The sequence below is a fragment of the Spermophilus citellus genome, assembly GCF_964194105.1.
Source record: "Spermophilus citellus genome assembly, chromosome: 4".
Lineage (NCBI taxonomy): Eukaryota > Metazoa > Chordata > Mammalia > Rodentia > Sciuridae > Spermophilus > Spermophilus citellus.
Window position 1 is genome coordinate 5,106,991 of NC_138185.1, and position 20,873 is coordinate 5,127,863.

The 20,873-nt window shown below is 42.5% G+C and overlaps 1 protein-coding gene across 3 annotated transcripts; it reads right to left on the reverse strand.

Moving 5' to 3' along the window:
• Positions 1-5,797: 5,797 nt before the first annotated feature.
• ZNF334 (zinc finger protein 334) lies at positions 5,798-18,629 on the reverse strand. Of its 3 annotated transcripts, none has more exons than XM_081292231.1 (6): positions 17,920-18,058; positions 17,299-17,401; positions 17,125-17,183; positions 10,809-10,935; positions 10,370-10,462; positions 5,798-9,040 (listed from the first exon to the last, which is right to left on the reverse strand). In XM_081292231.1, exons 3-6 carry the CDS (start codon positions 17,137-17,139, stop codon positions 7,236-7,238), a joined length of 2,040 nt encoding a protein of 679 aa, XP_081148357.1. In that variant the 5' UTR covers positions 17,140-17,183; positions 17,299-17,401; positions 17,920-18,058; the 3' UTR covers positions 5,798-7,235. The 3 variants fall into 3 exon arrangements, with proteins under 3 accessions (XP_081148357.1, XP_081148356.1, XP_081148355.1); XM_081292230.1 differs by having other exon boundaries at positions 17,299-17,454; XM_081292229.1 differs by lacking the exon at positions 17,299-17,401 and having other exon boundaries at positions 17,920-18,629.
• Between the last annotated feature and the right edge of the window lie 2,244 nt (positions 18,630-20,873).

Genomic DNA, 20,873 nt, shown 5'->3' on the forward strand with positions numbered 1-20,873 from the left:
GTCCAAGTTACAAAATCATTCAAAAACATTCTAAAGCATTAGTAACAATGTATTAATTCACAGGACACTAACAATCATGGACTTGATTGCTAAATTGATATGTTTTAGTTTATATGCTAAAGTGATGCAGCCAAGTGTCAATATCAAGGTTCACAATAGTGCTCTTTGCTGCTTGTAAGCTTTGTGGTTCTTTACAATTTCTAGAAACTTTGGAAGGCATATACTATATTGGAAATTTGAACTTGATATGAGACATTTTAATTAATATTATAATTTTTTTGGCATTATTTCAAATTTGTATAATTGAAGTTGCTATAATCTAAGTGGCAGTGTACTAGATATATTCTACAGATTCATTTCAAATGTGTGGATATAAATTCTTGGAAATTAGGAATAATGCATGCTAACATGTGACAATACTTAATTCTCTGGAGATGACAGACACTTCCAATAGTCAAAGGGACTAGTTACCGATATTTAACTGTTTTAACAAAAAAGACATTTTTTTGATATATGCAGTGATGTGCAACCTCATGATGTTTTGGCCAACAAAGGACCCATATGATTAAGAGTGGCCCCATAAGATTATAACAGAAGTGAAAAATTTCTATCATGTAGCATTTTGATTTAGATATGCTTAGGCACTAAATTAGGATGTTACAATTGCCTTACAGTATTCAGTACAGTATTGTGCTGCAGAAGTTTGTAGCATATGTCACATAGCCTAGGTGTACATAGTAAATACAGGCTGGTGTCACCATGCTCTATGAAGAAAAAATCCTTTGGGGAGTTGGGCATGGTAGCTCATGCCTATAATTCCAGCAACTCAGGAGGTTGAGGCAGGAGGATCACAAGTTCAAGGCCAGCCTCAGCAACTTAGCAAGACCCTGTCTCAAAAAATAAAAACAGCTGGGGTTGTAGGTCAATGGTAAGAGTGCCCCTGGGTTCAATCCCAGTACTGGGGGTTGGGAGAAGAGAGCCTATGAAGATTATCCTAATTACTTAGCCTGTCTCTACTATGCATTCTGGGGCTGAGGAAATAACAGCAGGAAGGGCCTGTAGTTCCACTGGCAGAAGCTAATCCTCTGTGAGATGAATTCAGGTCCAAACTCTATCTCTTGACCTTCTTGTGTCCACTTTGTGGACCTTGGTGGTGTTTGGGAACTTTAAGAATTAGTATATTCTGACTCAGGAGGCTGAGGTGAAGGATTCCAAGTTCAAAGCGAGCTTCAGCAACGTAGCAAGGCCCTAAGTAACTTAGTGAGACCCTGTAGGGGTTCTGTGTTTGGGACTGGGGTCTCTGATAAACTTCGTGATCGTGGCCTGCTTGGTGGCTAGGAAGTCTCTGTGCCAAGGTACAGAGTGCCTGGCTGCTGGGGAACTTCCGAATATGAGATATGGGCTGCCTGGCTGCTGTAGCGACGTTCTTCACCAGGGTTTCCACCTTGGTAGGCACGTAACTCCTGGGAATAAGGAAGTTGCTGGCTTGATAACTACAATGTTTCACCAAGCTCAGGTGCTCCTGGAGCCGCCTGCCTAACAGTAACTTCAGACATGCACCTTCTTGAGAGCCGCACAAATCTCCTCACGTTGCATATTGTAACTGTAAACTGTAACTGCAAAGTAAGCAGCCTTCCTGATGCTCTAAACAACAATGTGGTATGGCTCTAATGACCTAATGGGATCTATTGGTATAAATAAATGTGACTGCTTGGACAAGGAGCCACTCTGCCACCTTCCCTGCCTCTGCACCTTGTCTCTGTGTCACCCTTTATTATTATTTATTCTTTACAAGACCCTGTCTCAAAGTAAAAAATATGAAGGGCTGGGGATATGGTTCAGTAGTAAAGCGCCCCTGAGATCAATCCTTGGTACCAAACAAATAAGAATCGGCACATGTTCCAGGCCACCACTGAGCTGCCATTGCCCAGGATGTCGGGGTGTCTCCCTTTCTCCAGAGCACAGCCATGCGGCAAGTGACGACAGGCATCCCTGGGAAGGCAGAGAGGAAGAGTCACCAGTCACACAGTCACTGTATGACCACAGGGCAGGGACCTCCTTCAAAGGTCCTTCCCAAAGCCACTTGAGGTGTGAGAAATGGCCTAGGTCTGAACCGGAGGGAGTGCTGTGAATTCTGTCAACAGGCAGTCACGTTTCTTCTGGGGGACTGAGACATGGGTCACCTACACATCAGCTTGCACCTCGGAAGGCTGCCCGTCTAAGTCCACTCTAGGGTCTTCAAGATCAACTAGCTGTCTCTGGCAGGCCAAAACCAAATGATCGCTCTGTCATAAGGCACAGTAGGATAATTGTGTCCCTTTGATCTACCGGTGGTGGTACCTGGCCTAGGCCCCACTCAAGGACCCCATCATTTCCACTTTGAGGATCTGTTTCCCTGGGCCACTTCTGGTACCGATCACAGAACCAGCCCCATTAAGAAACAGCACATTCAAGATTAATAAAAGAGCCAGGTGTGGTGGTGCATGCCTGTCTGTAACCCCAGCAGCTTGGGAGGCTGAAACAGGAGGATGGCGAGTTCAAAGCCAGCCTCGGCAAAAGCAAGGCGCTAAGCAACTCAGTGAGACCCTGTCTCTAAATCCAATACAAAATAGGGCTGGGGAAGTGGCTCAGTGATCAAGTGCCCATGAGTTCAATCCCCAGTACCCCCTCAAAAAATAAATAAATAAGAGTCACGAAAGTGAACTGAATAGAGACTGTACAAAAGTGGGGGCAGGGTTGGGAAATCAACAAGGGATCCACCATCGCTAGCCCTGATGGGAAAACAGGAGCGTGGTGACTCTGTGTCACCTTAGCTTGGCTGAGTCTGTGTTCCTCAGAATTCCCTTGCTGTAGTTTCCAGTGAGGGTAGGCCACAGAGGACATTTCTGCTTGACGTCCAGAGAGATGGAGCAGCAGTCATTTTGCTTGTGTTCTCCGAAGGTGTCTGCTGTTCCTTACCTGCTGGCTCTCTTGGTGGACTGGGCCAGGAGAAGGCCCAAGAGTCCTCTCCCTGACCAGGGATCTTCCTTTTGCTCATCTAGCCTCTGGGCTAAGTCATTAGGAAAGTGACAAGGGCACCAACTTCTCCTGTAGGACGCTGGTTGACACAGGTCCCTCTGTCTTTATGGGGTCTGCTTGTCTTTGTTTTTGCCCACTTAAGGTTCACCTTTCCTTCCCGACTGCCTGGCTGTGGATTCTAAGCTCCAGCATGGGACATAGGTCAACCATGTGACAATTTCCCTGCAATTGTCTAAGGTCAGGTCTCGGTAACAAAACTATTGATCTACCAATCTGTCATCTATAGACATACACCTCTATTTCTGATTGAACCCTGAGGGACACAGGGAAGAAATTATTTTGGTTTCTGAGGGCGACTGGCTAGGACCCCAACCAGATGCCTGATGGCAAGAGGCCCTGGCTGACGGTGACACAGGTCATGGAAGTCTGTCCTAACTGTGTGGAGGGGTAGAGACCAGGATATCCAGAAGCACCTGACCTCTGAAGAATGACCCTTGATCCAGATAAGCTGGGGTTAGCCACGTTAGGATACTCAATGACAGAAAAAGCTAACCAGGAAGTCCCAACCAAACCGATCTTCAGATGAAGTAAAGCCCCCAGGCACAGAATGAGCACAGTAACTCCAGGTTCTAGGTGAACAGGGAGAGAAAAGGGAAGAAGTGATTACCAACCAATTTCATCATGAACTGAGAGTAAGAAACTAATAGACTGTGTCTTCCCTCCTACTCCCTGAAAAAAACAGGAGACATTAAGGCATTGTTTAAGGACATTAGTATAATGGTAACTGATAGAACGGAAACACAAACTTTCTTAAATACCCAAAGACAGCCCACAGTGCTATCCTGGGGGAGAAGAATAGGAAGATATCAATTTAAAGCAATATGGCTGAACTGAAATCAAATGTGTTAGTCATATAAATAATACCAATCGATAAAACCTCTCCCCCATTTTTTCTCACAAAATGGTCTAATTCCCCATTTCATTGGCAAAAAAGGAACATTTTAAGATAAATTTCAATGCAGCTGCTGCCTATTTCTTGAAACCACCCCACTGTTCTGTGGTTCCCTGGTGACAGTGGCCTCGGCACTCCCACCCGTGGGCCTCCATGTCCCAGTGCGGGCTCCTCCCACACCATGCTAAGGCTGGTCTGTGGGGCCACCAGGATGTAGTGAAGACGATGAGCTTCAAGAGGTGCCAGAGCGTCACTCTTGGATCGCTGCTCTAGAGATGCAGCTGCCCTGCTGAGAGGCAGGACAAGAAGCTCTATGAAGCGGAACTGGCCTCCTGCCAACAGCCAGGAGCGCCACCGTGGAAGAGGAAGCTTCAGCCCCAGTCTAGTCTTTAAATGGCCGCAACCTTATGAAAGACCCGAGCCAGACCTAGCTGGTTACTCAGATTTCCAAACCACCAAACTGGGAGATGATAAATGTCTATTTTAAGTTGCTAAGTTTGGGGGTAACTTGTGGTACACTAACAGGAAATGAACACATTATCCTGTATTATGGGTTGAACTGTCTCCCCAAGTTTATGATGAAGTCCTAATAACCCTCAGTACTTCAGAATGAGACCTCATCTGGAAATAAGGTCGTTACAGGCGCAACTGGTTAAGATGAGGTCCTACCTGAACAGGAGGGGTCCCTCATCCAGTATACCCTTATGAAAAGGGGAACTCGAGCACCATGAGGAAGCCATTGGAGATAAAATGCCTCAAGCCACGGAAATACCAGAAGCCAGGAGAGGCCGGAGACAGACTTCCTCCAGCACCTTCAGAAGACACCAAGGCTGTTCAACCCTCGACCTCAGACTCGAGCCTCCAGAGCTGCAAGATAATGATAGACCCAACCTGATCTTTTATTAAAATTGGGAGCCATCTTGCCACAAAGCCATGAAAAGCTAATTTCGGCTTTACTATAAATTACTGCAAATTCTGAACCTGCTTGGTATGCCTGCCCGTGCCTTGAACTCACCCATGCCCGGCTCTCTGACCAGATAGCAGCCCTCTCTGAAACTTTAGTGACACCTCATAAATCTTGGCCTTCCCTGGCCAGACAACGACCCTCTCTGAGGCTCTAATGGTCCTCATAAATTCTGATGTTGGGGCCAGCAAAAAAAAAAAAAAAAAATGTAAACTACCATTAGTGTGATGCTTGTCAGAGTTCTGTTATCTGTAACCCCCCTTTTGTGTAACTTTCTGGGCTATAAAGCTGGGCTGTAGGAAAGGTGGGGTTGCTGTCTTGTTCCCGCCGTTTTGGGAGGGAAAGGCAGCCCGGCCGGTCGAAATAATAAGCTTGCTTTAATTTGATTTTAATTGGAGTCAGTGGTCTTTTCTTGCGTCCTGGTCTAACAATAACAGACTTCTGTTTTGGACCCACAGTTTATGGTAGTTGTTATGGCAACCTGGGAAATGAATAGGCTCTGTTGTATGTGGTCTTTTTCTCTTTGGCTATTCCTTTTTTGTGTGTGGGGGTGTACTGGGGGTTGAACCCGGGGGCCCTTGCCCACTGAGCTACGTCCCCAGCCCTATTTTGTGTTTTATTTAGAGACAGGTCTCACTGAGTTGCTTAGTGCCTTGTCATTGCTGAGGCTGGCTTTGAACTTGTGATCCTCCTGCCTCAGCCTCCTGAGATGCTGGGATCACAGGTGTGCACCAACGTGCAAGGATGGCTACTACTTTAAAAATTTTTTTTTTACTAAATTGGTTTTGATTTTTATGTCTTGAAATTTGATTTTGATTGGACTTGTACTTTTTGTTTCTTTCCTGTTCCGGGCTCATTGAATTTCTTGATTTGAGGATTTACATTTTTCACCAGATTTGAAAAAATTTTTTCTTAACACATAGCTTTTCCATATATAATATTAAATCAAACCAAAAAGAAAAACAATGCAGTGATGGGTAGAATCATGGTTTTTCACATAACCCAGAGCGAGTGGGCAACAGAAGGCACAGCATGATATACAGACCCCAGTATGCAAAACCAGTCAAGAAACACAGAGCAATCACTGGGTTCACTTAAAATAATACATTTTACAAGATCAAAGAAAAATATTAAGGGATAAATATTGTTCACATTAATATTGTTCATATATAAAATACATGCACATGTGTATACTTATGTCCATTGTGCTGAAGGACATAAAATAAGAACCAAATAATCAGGTAAATAAATAATGTTTACACTGGGTTCTCTGAAGGGCCCCAAATAAACAGCACCATTTTCTCCCACCTGAATAATCAAAAATTAAAAGCAGCAGCAACAGCAGTTACGGGTCAGGATGAGGCCTTTATTACAGATGAAGACAGATTTGGAGAAGGCAACATGGCATGACCACCAAATGGGCCAATTAGCTCAATGACAGAATGAGGCCAATGTGCTTACTTAGTCACTGGCAATACCCATGACAGGAAATCATACTTTCAGGAAAGCCCACAATGAAGACAGGAAACCGCTGAGTTGAGCAGCCTGTTACTCTCCCCAGCTTTACCAACTAGGTGAGCTCACTTTGTCCTCCCTGGGCAGAATGCACAGAGGCAGAGAGAGGCCAGGAAAGGGCTTAGGGAAAAACCCACTCAGAAATCAGGACACAACATGATCTCCATAAAAACGGCCTAATCACATGCACCCATACAATATAATTTAATCATCATTACAGAGGCCCTTTCTCAGAATTTGATAGATGAATTCTAAAAAACACCTTTATGATATGTAGTAGTATGGTTAGTCCTCTTAATTGTCACCTTTGCAGATAAAGGGATAGGGGTCTGTTACCAGAACAGATAGAGACAGAAGACAGAAAACAAACTGTCTAACCTGATGATTTAATATACTATAAATCTCTACATTAGCAGTTAATCAACTGTCATAAGAACAACTGGCACTGATTTAAAATGAAGTAAGATTAGACCTTCATACCTGCTGACACATTATCAAGTAACACTGAAGAGAACAATAAAGTAACAAACTTAAATAACACTTCATTTTTTTTAAAGGTAGGCACACTTGGCGTAGTGTCTGAATTGCTGACATTTTCAGAGTTCACACTGAATGTGATATGCGTGTACTAAACAAACTGTCGCTGTGTGAGCTCTCTGATAGTATGGTGAGGGCCGACCTGCGGCAGAAAATTTTCCCATGTTCCTTACACTGAAAAGATTTCACTCCCCCATGCATATTCAGTTCTAGCTTTATGTAATTACTTGATTTGTTGCCTTGCTGAACTTACTCCTTATGAGTTTTCTTATGTAAAAGGAAGTTTGATTTGTGGCGAAATGTTTTCTCACATGCATTGCATTCATAGGGTTTCTCCCCTGTGTGTATTTTCTGATGCTCAGTGAGTGTCCATAGCCGACGGTAGCTTTTCCCACATTGGTTACATTCATATGGTTTTTCTCCTGTGTGAATTCTCTGATGGACTCTGAAGGCTGACTTATGGCAGAAGGATTTCCCACACTCTCTACATCCGTATGGTTTCTCCCCAGTGTGAGTTCGCTGGTGTTCAGTAAAGGAGAACTTCTGGCAGAAGGTTTTCCCACACTCATTGCACTCGTAGGGCCTCTCCCCCGAGTGTGTTCTCTGATGGTGAGTGAGAGCCGACTTCCTGCAGTAGGTCCTCCCACACTCACTGCATGCGTAGGGTCTCTCCCACATGGTCCTCTGGTGTGCAAAGAGGTGTGAACTTCTGTTGGCTGCATGCCCATGCTCTTGACACTCATATAGATTCTCCTTTGTGTCCATTCTCTTATGGTCATTGCAGTTCGGCTTCACCACGGATGTTCTACCGCAGTCATTAAACACCTCGTGCTTCTCTCCTGTGTGGGTTCTCTGGTGTATGGTGAGTGTTGACTTATGGCAGAAAAACTTCCCACATTCGCTGCATTCGTAAGACTTCTTTCCTCTGTGAACTATCTGATGTGCCAGGAGGGCTGATTTGGTGCATAAGAATCTCCCACACTGACTGCATTCATAGGGCTTCTCTCCTGTGTGACTTCTTCGGTGCACATTGAGGGCTGACTGGCAGAAGAAGGTTTTCCCACACTCACTGCATTCATAGGGCTTCTCTCCTGTGTGAATTCTCTGATGTGCAGTGAGCGCTGACGGGCAGAAGAAGGTTTTTCCACATTCCTTACATTCATTTGGCTTCTCTCCTCTGTGAGTTCTCTGATGTACCATGAGGTAAGATTTCTTGCCAAAGGCATTCCCACATTCGTCACATTCATAAGGTTTCTCCCCCGTGTGTGACCTGAAGTGCTCAGCGAGGGCTGACTTCCGAAAGAAGGTCTTTCCACATTCATTACACTCATAGGATTTCTCCCCTCCATGAATTTTCTGATGCACGATGAGGGCAGATTTGTCAATGAAGGCTTTCCCACATTCGCTGCATTCATAGGGTCTCTCTCCAGTATGAATTCTTTGGTGTCGAGTGAGGCTGGTCTTCACGCGGAAGGTTTTCCTACAATCATTACAAACATAGGGTCTCTCCCCTGTATGAATTCTCTGATGCACAATGAGGGTGGACCTCTTAGAAAAGGTTTTCCTGCATTCATCACATTCATTTGGCTTCTTTTCAGCACATCCTGTCTTCTCTGCAGAGAGGAGTGCCCTCCTGAAGAAGGGCTCCCCACACTTATTATGGTCAAAAGATTGTTTCCAACTCTGAATGCTCTGCTGCAGAAGATCTTCCTCCTGACTGCCGGCTTCCACTGCTTGATTATAGTTGCATTTTTCCATTCCAGAATGACTTTCCTCATGCTTAGCGTGGAGCAGGGCCTTCCCACATCCACCATGTTCATCAGGAACCTTTATATTTTCTTTGCTTTTCTTTGCAACAATTATTTCTGAACTAGTTTTGAAACTGTTGCCACCTGGATCACATTTGTAGGGTATTTTTCTTGAGGGAACAAGATTCATGCCCAGAGTAAACGTTGTTCCAAATGCATTCACTCTTTTTGTAATGAGTGTTGTGCTGTTTTGACTCAAATGTTTGTCTTGAATTTCCTTGTCCTTCTCTAAGGCATCATCATCTTCTAAAAAGAAGCACAATTAACAATAATTTGTGAGTCTTTACACATTTTCTATGCAAAAGGAATCCCCACAAATGCCTTGTAGTAGGGGATCAGACTGCAGGCCAAGCCTCACAGAAGTAAAGAATTTCAAGTGCAAATATCTCCTACTTGGTTGATTTTGGAAAAGAAAACAGCAAACCCATCCATGCCAGTCTATTTAACAGTGTCAAAGGAAGAGGAAACCAGCAAAGAACCTTTGACACTTTATACTCTAAACACAGGGTGGAAAAATAAAAGTCACAGGGAACAGTTCACCAAGCACACCACAAGTGTGGCCGACTGGGTATGGAAATAGACAAGAGTCTAGTGAAGGCTTCAGGGAAAGACAGTGGTGCAGTGAGACTAGGCAGAGCAGTTCTCAGGAAGACGATCAGTGTTATCGAAAAGTACGAGAAAGAAGAGGTGAATGTGGAATTTTTACAGCGATATGGGAATTGTACAAATAAAAAGAGGAACGGGGTGGGAAACTGGGAGTGGAGCATGGCCCAGACTAGAGGGAGGCAGGGCCCCTCAGACACCTGTACAAGCCTGAGGGGGTGGGGACTTACAGCTGGAGTGCTAGGAGCTTTGTTTGCCTAATTCTAAACTGTTATTTCTCAGTTAAATCACACACAGAAGAAGGAACTAGAGAAACCATGCAAATCAAGCAAGATTTATTAAGACAGACTGATGAATGTCTAGGTGTAAAACATGTCCATGACGAGACTGGATAGGTCAAGGTAGGCAGGAGAATACTACAAAAATAAAAGAAGCTGAGGCGTGGTGAAAGAGGAACTTGGATTCTGGGGCTAGGTAACTTAAGAGCAATAATCTTTATACATTTCAATTAAAGGAATATATTTATTAGGGGACAAACAATATTTTCAGTAACTACAGTTAATTTTCCTCAATTACTTCCAAAGATCTGGGTCCTATAAATAGATTCTTAAAAAAAAAATTATAAAGATGCCAACTGTGTAGCTGGGTGTGGTGGCACATGCCTGTAATCTCAGTAGCACAGGAGGCTCAGTAAGAGGATCAAGAGTTCAAAGCCAGCCTCAGCAACTTACCAAGGCCCTAAGCAACTCCATGAGACCCTGTCTCTAATTAAAATACAAAAAAAGGGCTGGGGATGTGGTTCAGTGGTTGAGTGCCCCTGCGTTCATTCTCTAGTAACCCTCCCCTGCCGCAAAACAAACAAACAAACAAACAAAAAAAAAACCACAACAACAAGATGCCAACTGTGGTTGCTGGGCATCTGGAAACTCTCATTTCCTTTGGTTTCCACCTGCTCTGTTATCATTTATTTACCTGTGTAGCTCTCCCTTGAGATTTCTTCCACTATCCATGGTTCTTCTCCTTGCTCCAATTTGAAGATCACATCTGGTTTGTTAACATGAAACCCTGTTAATGGTAAATGACACAGAATTTGGACCAAGCTCTTTGGACTTCAGGATCTCTGAAACATGAAGAAAATAGTTTCAGAAGCCATGCAATGAAGATGCCCAGAAAAAGCTCAGTGAAGCCAGAATGTTTTTGTGAAGGGCAGGAAAGGACAGGGAGCATGTGTGTGCACTCTCTCTCTCTCTCTCACAAACACACAACATACCTACTTCTATTGCCTAAAATGGCTTTAACATTTTTCTTCTCTGATACTGAAGGCTATGTAATTAAATTCTAGAATTTCAACATGTTCTTGTGACAGAAGAAAAGCATGCTCTTAGGAGGTGCACAAGGAAACGTTGCTCACCCACTGAGATGAGGTTGCTATAGTTCTCCAACATCACATCCCTGTACAAAAGCCGCTGGTCAGGGTCCAGTTGTTGCCACTCTTCATGGGTGAAGTTCACAGTCAGGTCCTTGAATGAAACTGATCTCTGAAAGAATTTGTTTAATCTGAGATGATTAGAATTGAGTGACACCAAATCTATGGAACATCACAAATAAGGAGACCACTGCCAAGGCTTATGGTAAGCTTAGAGAGATGTGCTTTGCGGGACTGTAAAGCATTGGAAATATCCTGTCACTATGCTCATTTTTTAAATAAAAAATTTAAGTGTACTGAGTTTACACCATGCCCTGGAGTGCTTGATTTCCTGGATTACTTACTCACATGAAATACCGACCCTGCTCTTTAGGAGCACACCTTCTCACTGGGTGATATGAATATAAATACACACCTTCAGCAAAGATAAAGGGTAGTCACAAAAGGAAAGTTCTAATTTATGTTAAAGGAGTCTTCCTTTAGAGGGGTCAATGTTTGTCCTGAAATAAAAACTGTTTTGTAGGAATGTGAGCTGGACTGAGGGACCTTTCCCTAAATTAGTAGTCTTGAATTTTGGGATCGTAAAACTCATCAGTAAAACTTTCTTGCATATAACCAATATATACATTTACTTAGAAACTATAATGTAATTCTGACTTACTTTAAGCTATATATTAATATCAAATAAAGCCTGAAATTTTTATTCTTTAAGTAAAGATAATATATGAATAGAAAGAAGCCCAGGGGCCCAGGGCTGCCCCCTATTCTCTCCACTTTGGAGACCACTACTGTAAATGATGGAAATCCATAGACAGATTTGCAAGCAAGGACTGGAGTTTCACAATCAAATTTGTATTTCACAAGTAATGCTCTAAACTGGGAGCATGGTGCATGCCTATAATCCCAGCTACTTGGGAGGCTAAGGCGGGAGGATGCAAATTCAAGGCTAGTATTGGCAACTCAGTGAGACTTTGTCTCAAGACAACAAGTAAAAAGTGCTGGGGGCAGAACTCAGAGGTAGAGAAGCTCTGGGTTCCATCACCCCCACTATTGTCCCGCCCCCCAAAAGCACTGCTCTAAAGTACAAGGGCTGGCAAAGTACAAGCTCCAGGTTGTAGGCCAAATACAGCTATTGAGAGCCAAATCTGGCCATGCTCAGTCGTTCACATGTCTGCAGCTGCTTCCATGCTAAAGCTGCTGTGCCAAACAGGCTGACAGAGACTATGTGGCCAGCAAGGTCAATGATAATCATCTTGTGGTCCTTTAAAGAAAACATCTGCTGACCCAGTCTCTGAAAAAGAGAGTGGCCTAAAGGTCAGATTGGGAGGAAGAAAACTAAGATGTCCTCAAGTAGGAAGAAAACTAAGATGTCCAACTAAGTTCCAGTGCAGAAGAAGGGCATCAATCCAACACGATGAAGGACAGAGGAGTTGGTCATTGGTTGGTTGTGCAGTAGGAGGTGCAACACCCAGACTATTTGCATGATCATCTGGGTAGATGCAAGCACTGTATGCCGAGATTAGGGAATCAGGAAAAAGAAAAAAACTGAGCATAGGAAGCTAAAGCTTTGATCTTTATGTGCTGTGCTTGAAGTGCCTGTGGACTACAGAAGTAGAGACATCAGTTGGCAGGTGGAAATTTGGTGACTGGAAGGAAAATCTGAAGGCATAAACAGTGAGGAAGTCTCTACGATTTCCAGGCTACATTGTTAAGTGAAAAAAGCAAAGTGCAAAAGAATATGTACAACACACTATATTTTATGTAAAAGAAAATAACACGCAACCATTATGTGTGTATAAAAGAAATACAGTGAGAATAAACCAGAAACCCACAAACTTGGTTACAGGGGAAGAGTGGGAACAGGTGAAAAGTATGGGGGCGAGGGAAAGGGCAGAGCAAGGGGAGTGGCACTTCTCTACATATCCTTCTGTACAGTTCCAGTTTGTAAGGATGGTATATCCATCCCAAAACAAGTAACTATGATCACACGGGATAGGGAAGGGAACTCCAAACAGAACACAAAGAGTGACATCTGAACACCCAAATTAACAATAAGTCACACCCACAGTGAAAGGGATGAGGAAGGAAAGAACTATCCAAAGTAACTTTAGAAAAGAGCATTTGACCACATTCAGTAAGACTAAGTAAAATCAACTGTATACAATTATACTTTAGTTAGGAAATTTGTTTCTCATATGGGGTGTGGATTGGCAATTCTTAAAATTACCTCTTGTGTATAGCTGGATGAGAAAATAAGTAAACAGAATGCAGACTACAAGAGCCAGATTCATTCCTTTGAGACAAAGGAATTATAAATAAGGAAAGGGGAAGGCTAGAATGAACCCTACAGGGTACTGGCCAATAAAGTGTCAAGGTCATAAGACAAGGAAGGACTGTGGCAGATTGCAAGAGGCTACAGAGACATAAGAGCTAAATGCACGGTGGGCTCCTAGGCTGGATCCCTGAAATGAAACGGTATCAGTGGGACAACTGGCCAAATCTGAGACGATAGATAACACCATGAATTAGTGTTCATTTTCTGTTTTGATCCTGTACTATGATTTCAAAAGACCAGGGGAAGTAGGTTAAGGGTATGCAAGTACCTTGCCTGTGATTTTTTCTAATTCTTTTTTAAGTCTAAAATTATTGCAAAATAAAGCAGTAAAAAAACAGAGTGCACCTCCAGCTCTGTATACCCTCATGCAGAGGGTATGCAGACGTATCCTGTACTCTAGGTACGTATCCTGCACATTCACCCCTTCATTCCATGGCTGTCCTGGCTCACCTCAGTCTCTCCTTCCTCAGCCTGCTATGTATCTTCACACTGGCCCACTTTATTAGATAATTTAATGACACCCTTCCTTCCATAAATAACTGTCTCCCATACATAAGCTACAAACAGTCACAATACCCATATTATTTCCTCTAAGAATTATATCCTCTAAAGTAGCTATAAGCCTCCTGACAATAAACAGTGTCTTACAATTGCAGGCACAACAGACATGTAAGGTCCTAATAACTGCAAAAGGCCTGTGAGAGTAAAGAGCCGTCACTAGAGTCCTGTATTCACAAAAGTAGACATAGTGGCCTATAACACAGGTCCACAGTAAGAACAGTAACACACTCACCTTATAATAAGCTCGATTCTCCTGGTGACTCAGGTCAACTCTGAAAGCAACTCTAATGGACTGATAATTCATTCGGGGCAGAGGAGAGTTCACAGGTGACCCTCAACAAAGAAATGTAGAGCACTACTCTCAGCAGGCACAGAGAGGAATGCAATATGGGCCTGTACCGCCAAAAACAATGGCCTTACTTGTGTGGAGACCCACAGGTAATGTGCAGACCCTACACTGATGCAGAAATGCAGACAGCTATAATGCTGGACACAGCCCAGGGGGCAGAAGACAAGAGTCAGGAATGGGTTCTAAGAAGAAATGGCTCCTGGCTGTGGTCACAAACAAGTGAAGGTGAAAAGGTAAAGAGCCAGGGAACAATCAGCACATTAGGCACATGCAGGAGCATAAAATTTGGGACATGCTGAGGAAACTAAATGCACTCACTCAGCACTGTAGCAGTGCTCAGCATGGTTGACACCTGGCACACGGGGCATTTTACACCTCTGTTCAGGAAGTTTGGACTGTCAATGTTCTGTGGCACGATGCTGAATTTGGAGGGAGAGGGAACAAGGGATGGTAGACTTCCTACAACACAGGACAGTTTCATACAGGAAAGAAATGTCCCAAGTCTTCTGTAGTTTTCTAGTGTCCTAAATATTCCTATAGATGATGAATCTATTCATAATGATCTGAGCCTAGACCCTTATTCCATTTTACATTTGAACACATATGTATTTATATTTATTTTTTTCTCATGTAGACTAAATTTTCTTGAAATGAAATACTGAATATATCAAGGAACATGGTTATTTGATTTGGATTGGAACTTTAGTAATTTTCATTCTTTGAAAAATATCTCTAATGGAAATGCTGCCAATGATATTTGAACTACACCTACAAGTTGTAAATTTGTAATTATTATCCAGTCTCTCAACCTCTAGGTTTAAACATCAAGCTATTATTCTGACTTTTCATGTATCTGTACAAATCCATATTAAAACATGTTTTAAGTTACTTGGCTTTTATTTCTCCTATACAGTTATGCTGATTATATAAAATTATATAAGATTATCTGTGATTTCCAAACCAAGACAAAGGGAAGAAGTGTTTTAGCTGGGATCTCCAGAAAATAGAGCCTAAGGCAAAGACTAAAGTACTAAAGGGAGAGAGGAAAGGGCAGGCAAGAGCAATGAGATGTGAGAGGCCTATCACACTGTCCACTTCACATGGGTTCCAAAGAGGCAGCAGGTACCTCAGCAGGAGCATGTAGTGACCCAAGGGACTTCAGAAGGACTACAAAGTGAAACTGACCTTGGAATGTCCATGGATGAGAAAAAGATGTGTCAGTTTATCTGCCCGCCTCCTTCTCATTTCCCAAGGGAAGTCACCTTGCCTACACCTTTGGGTTGCACCATCTAGTTCCATTATTGCTCCTTTATGAGGCCAGAAACCATACCTCATGGTATGTTGTTCCACCCTTGTGTAAAAGAGAAGGCGATGGCGTGGGTAGACATCATCAAATAAGAGAGAAGTAGGAGATGGTGGAACATGCATAGTTTTTGTCTTCTCCAAAATGTGTTAGATCAAAGGATATTTGGTCTGATGCCGTTCTCCTGAACTAGCTTGTGAGCTCCATGAGAACAGAGATAATATCTCTTTTGTCCACACTATACACGAAGTACCTAGCACAATGTTTGGCATGTAAAAGTTGATCAAAACACAGTTGTTGAATGAAAGGTCTAGAGTGGCAGGAATTAAAAAGAATAGCCTTATAAGTCCCACTAACTAAGAATACTAAACTTTTATCCTGTAAGTAATATGGTCATACTTAAGTCGTTTCCATATGAAAAGACATGATCAGACTGGCATTTTAGAGGGTTCATTAAGCACTTATAAGTTTTCAGGTGGGAACAGTATGCAGGCAGAAAGCTATTATGACAATCAAGTGACAGAAACTGGGCAGAAGAAGTAAGTATGGAAGAAATTCAAGAAGTATCTATTAGACATTAGCAAGGCTTGGTAACTAGACATGGTATGAGGTAAGGAACAGGAAAAATTCAGATGTATCCGATTTTCTGGCTTGCATAACTGGTGGGATGATAATGGCAATGATAGGGAATAAAGAAGAAGAGAAAACTGACTGCAAATATTATTTCTATTTTGGACAGGAGGACTCCAAGAACTTTCTGAATATCTTTATGGAGATGTTTAGCAAGGACCTCAAGCTGAGGTTATTGGAGGTAGAAAAAGATTTCAAAGTACAAAGAATTATAAGTTAAACCATAAATGGCATGAAAAACACCAGAAAGAGTAAAAGGATAGCAATGGGACAATGATTTTGAGGTACAAAAGGGAAGAAGACTATATAACAGAGACAATGATTAGAGAGTTAGACAGAGAATCAGTGATTTCAAAGATATTATTGGAGGTGCATTTTGGGGCAGGGTCAGACTGTCAAATGCAATAATCAATCTGATAAAACATGAACTGGAAACAACCCACTGCATTTGAAAATATTTAGGTTGCTGCTAACTCTACTAGAAGAGATCTATGGGAGAGGCAGGAGCAGACAAAGACCACACAAAGTGAGTTAAATCAAGAAGAGCAAGTGAAGTTTTACCTACAGAATATAACATTGAATTGCTACTTGTAAAACTTGTCTTAAAAGTATATCTGAGAGAAACAGTTATAGACTATTATCTGCAGAATGTGCAATCGATTTATTCTCGGTTTCATCAATGGACCACAGACAATCATCAGATTGCCATCTACTTGGATGACGATGAATTAGTTCTCTATGATTAATGTACTTTGCCTGGCTATCAAAGTCACAGGAAACCCACTGCTTCCCCCCCCCCACCCCCAAGACAATTGCTTTTCGTAATGCTGTCTTTGTATTACTTATTCAAAGACTATTTAAGAAAATGTCAATGTATATAAATGAAAGAAAACCCATGCTAATAGCCAATGTAAATCGAATCTCCTTGTCTGGGCCTTTTTGGAACAACTTGAATTCATCTATAGGATTTCTGTTTATTTAGGCTGACTTTTCCAAAATTGATTTGATACTCTTACTCTCTGATGGCAAATTTTATATACTGTTTCGATTTCACCTGAACACAAACTGTAAACCTCTTAAAACCCACTGTAAAATCTGGGACGAAAATCCCTAAACAACTTACCTGCGATTTGTTCATTTTCAGGTGCTCTTGAGAAAGGGCCAAGAATGGTGAAAGCAGAGCTGAGTAAGGAAGAATGGGGAAGGGAAGCATGAGAGGTCAGCTTAGACAGCAGCCCTTACAGTTACCTACAAAGACAGGCACACTTCCATGTAAGGAAATGGTCTTTTGACCAACCTGGTACAGAAGCAACAGGTTGGGGAATGTCCACTTATAGTTGTGAATTGATGACATAGAGCTTCTCTCCTTTTCTTTCTTTTTTTCCCCTCATGGAGTTTCTCTGAGTGAATGTAAACAAATGTTTTCTACTGAATTACTGCCAATTTATGCCTCCTATGAAAAATTTAAAAATAACATGTGAGTCAAGTAATAGGAGATTGGATCAACAAAAGTTATTATATACAAAATTTGGAACAGTAGTTCAGCATTAAAATTGATTCTAGGATTAAAATATTTGTTGTCATGGGAAAATATTGATGTCACTTACCCATTTCCCTACTAATTATATTTAGTCAATGAGATCAGAGGATCCAGATAGAAGGAATCCAAGCACTTTAAGATGTTTATCTTTTTTAAAGGTTGGTTTCCCTTAATCACAAGTTCACAAAAGAACTTTTTGCTAAGAAACTTGTTTTAACCTAAACGTGGTGGAGGACAGACCTCTGGTCTGGGAATTGAGAAACCAGGATTCAATTCTTGGCTCTGTCACTAGCAAATCGCACAGATGAATAGAATATTTACTTTCTAAATTCCAATTTTAAAATAAGGAAAATTTAAAAGGTTGTTAAAAACTTTTACCTCCACGGTGTGACTCTACACAGGGGAAATTCAATAAATCCCAGGAGTGGTGACTGTCATGGTTTGAGCGGCTCTTAATAAAACAGAAGTGGAGATCATAGGGAATGGCATGTACGCGGTTCGGAAGTGAGGAAGAAACCATTTCCTCAGCTATGGCCAGCTCCCCGCCCCTCCAGCCAAAACCTCGCAGATCCTCCAAAGAAGGGTCCTCCTGTCAAATCTGGGCCCTGCCCATTCCCTCCATGGCAGCTCGCATCCTTTTTCTCCAAGTTGAACTGGAGCTTTGTGGGGCCACAGTCACCCCCGGGTGCAGGTCCAGGGGCATCTGTGGAACTCTGGGCTCAGACTTTAGCACTTGATGCACAAACCTCCCCCCTTCACCCAGCACCGTCTTCAGGAAAAGAAGGGCTGCAGCGCGCCCGCCGCGAGGCCTGCGGGACAGGCGCCCAGCGCTGCCCTCCCTGCCCGGCTCCCGACCATCGGAACCCCGCGGCGGGCCTCCACGAGAGGGACGCGCCTGCACCTCGCTGACCCGAGGCCAGCTGCGCCCGGCCCCACCTTCCCCTCCGACCCCCGCGTGCTCTGGGCTCGCCGCCAGCCCTTCCTCTAACTTGCGGGCACACCCGCGTTGCTGTCACTCCGCCCCAGGCCAAGTCGACGCCCGGACGCGGGAAGGCTGAGGCTCTAGGACCCTCCCCCGGAAGAGCCGGAGAACCGGAAGGGCGTCCAGGTAGAGGCCGGAAGCGGCGCGTGCGCAGCCGAAGCCGCCGGGCTTCCCTTCCCAGGGTTCTCCACGCGGCGCTCTCCGCCCTTCCGGGACCACATTACCCACAAGGCGCCGCGGCCGCCGCCCGGAGATGAAGGGATCCCTTGAGGAGCGGCCGTGCTGGTGCCCCCACTCTCGTTTGACAGCTGTGAACCACGAATTTAAAGAGGAGAGCTTCGTGTCAGTCTCCCCGATGGCTGTGGATGAGAAAGGGAAATTACAGACTGGAAGAAGCTCCAGCAGTGTGTAAAGAGAACAGGAAGGAGCTGCAGGGTTTACCCCAGAGAATAAAAAGTAATGGCCGGCTTCCCAGAAGACACAAGAACCGGCTGCAAATGGAAGATAAATCAGAGTACCTACAGATATCGCTCAAGAAAACAATCTATTAGCCGTGATCCCGAATCCCAGATGCCCGAGCTTAACATTAGATGCCCTTCTGACAGTTTTACAGGAGGGGAAATCACAATTTATGGTTTATTTTAATAAAAATATCATGTCAATATATTTTAACAACGTCAATTACCTCACGTGTAACACAAATAATATGGAAAATGTTCCTCCAGGAGGACAACGATGAATGTGTTGTATACATGTTGAATAAATAAAGCTGTATGTTACTTTACTCATTGGAAGGCATGAAAGTTATATATTACTGTCAAGCTCCAGAAAAGAAATATAAGTAACTGTGGTTGCTAGTCTCCAAAAGTGGCCCTCAATGGACCAAACTTCCAAGTATTCAAGACTTGTATATTTTCCTTCTTGTGTTGAATTCGACTGATGTTGTGACTCCCTTTAACAAGGGAATGCATTGGAAAGGACGCTACCAGTTTTAGAAAATTAGACCTAAGAAGCTCTGGCAGCTTCAGCTTTGCCTTTTGGAGAGTTCTTCCACATTGCATAAGAAATCCAGCTTCCCTGTTAGAGACCAAGAGGATAGACCAAGAGTAGAAAGAAAGGTTCAGAGACCACCTAGAGAAAGAGAGACCTATCTGTCCCTGCAACCAGCTATACCTCACCTTCGGCTACCACACAAAGAAATCAGACAAAATAAGTGGAGCCATTTTGAACATAGAGGACAGGGAAGTCCCTAGATGACCTTGGCTCCTGATGAAATCACATGGAAAACTACCCAGTTGATCCAAGTAAATATACAGAGTGCAAGAAATAATGCATTTTTTGTTTTAGGCACATAAACTCGGGGGGGGGGTAGTTTGTTATCCATCAACAAATGATTATTTATGAAAATTTATATGAAAATATGCCATTCTAAATCAACAAGAGAGACTTATTGTTAAATGGATTATTGAAAAATCATGTGACACAATTCCCCAAACATTTGGAGTAAAAAATTAAACTCTCACTTTGCAAATTATAGTAAAGGTTGTTTACATAGCTATACAAGCTGAAATTTTAAAAAACAGAATATCAGATTAAGTAATTTTTTTTTGCATCCTCAGGTATAGAATATAGGATGCCTTAAGCAAAAATGTAGATGAAATGGTTGGTAAATTTGACTGTTAAATACTGAAAAAAAAAACCCCTCACTTCAGGAAGAAAAGATTCAAAAGCCAACTTAATGGAGGAAAATATAAGAATTACAAAAGGCTCAATTTATTAACAGCTCCTTTAGAAATTAGTAAGGATTAGAATCTGAATTATTTTTAAAGAGATGGAGTAGAACATGAAAGACACAATTAATACGGAATAATTGTACATGAGCCAGAGTTACTTATATGTAGCAACAGCCAGTAATACTACAGGCAATAAATGCAAAAAATGATCTTTTAAATTCCATATGAATTTTTTTGGCAGACTTGCTTGGCAAGGATTAAAAAGAATAATAAAGTGTTGTCATGAATTTGGAAAAAGTTTGCTCCCAGAGAGGCTGAGTGAGAGTATAATTCCTGTTATATTTCTAGGAGACATTCTGTACCCAAGTTGGATATTATATGCCCTTTTTATTCCAGCAATTCATCTTCTATGAATATCTCAAAGAAATAGTTGAATCAGTATGAAAATATGTATATCAAAAAAGTTCCTCATAATGATTTTAATCCTAACAGCAATAAAAAGGTGGAGAGAATCAATCTGCATGTCCAGTAATGTATAGTTTAAGATAGAAGGCCTGATAGCTGTTTTAGATTTATTTGATGTACCATGTGAATTATGGGTATAATATTCACATTTT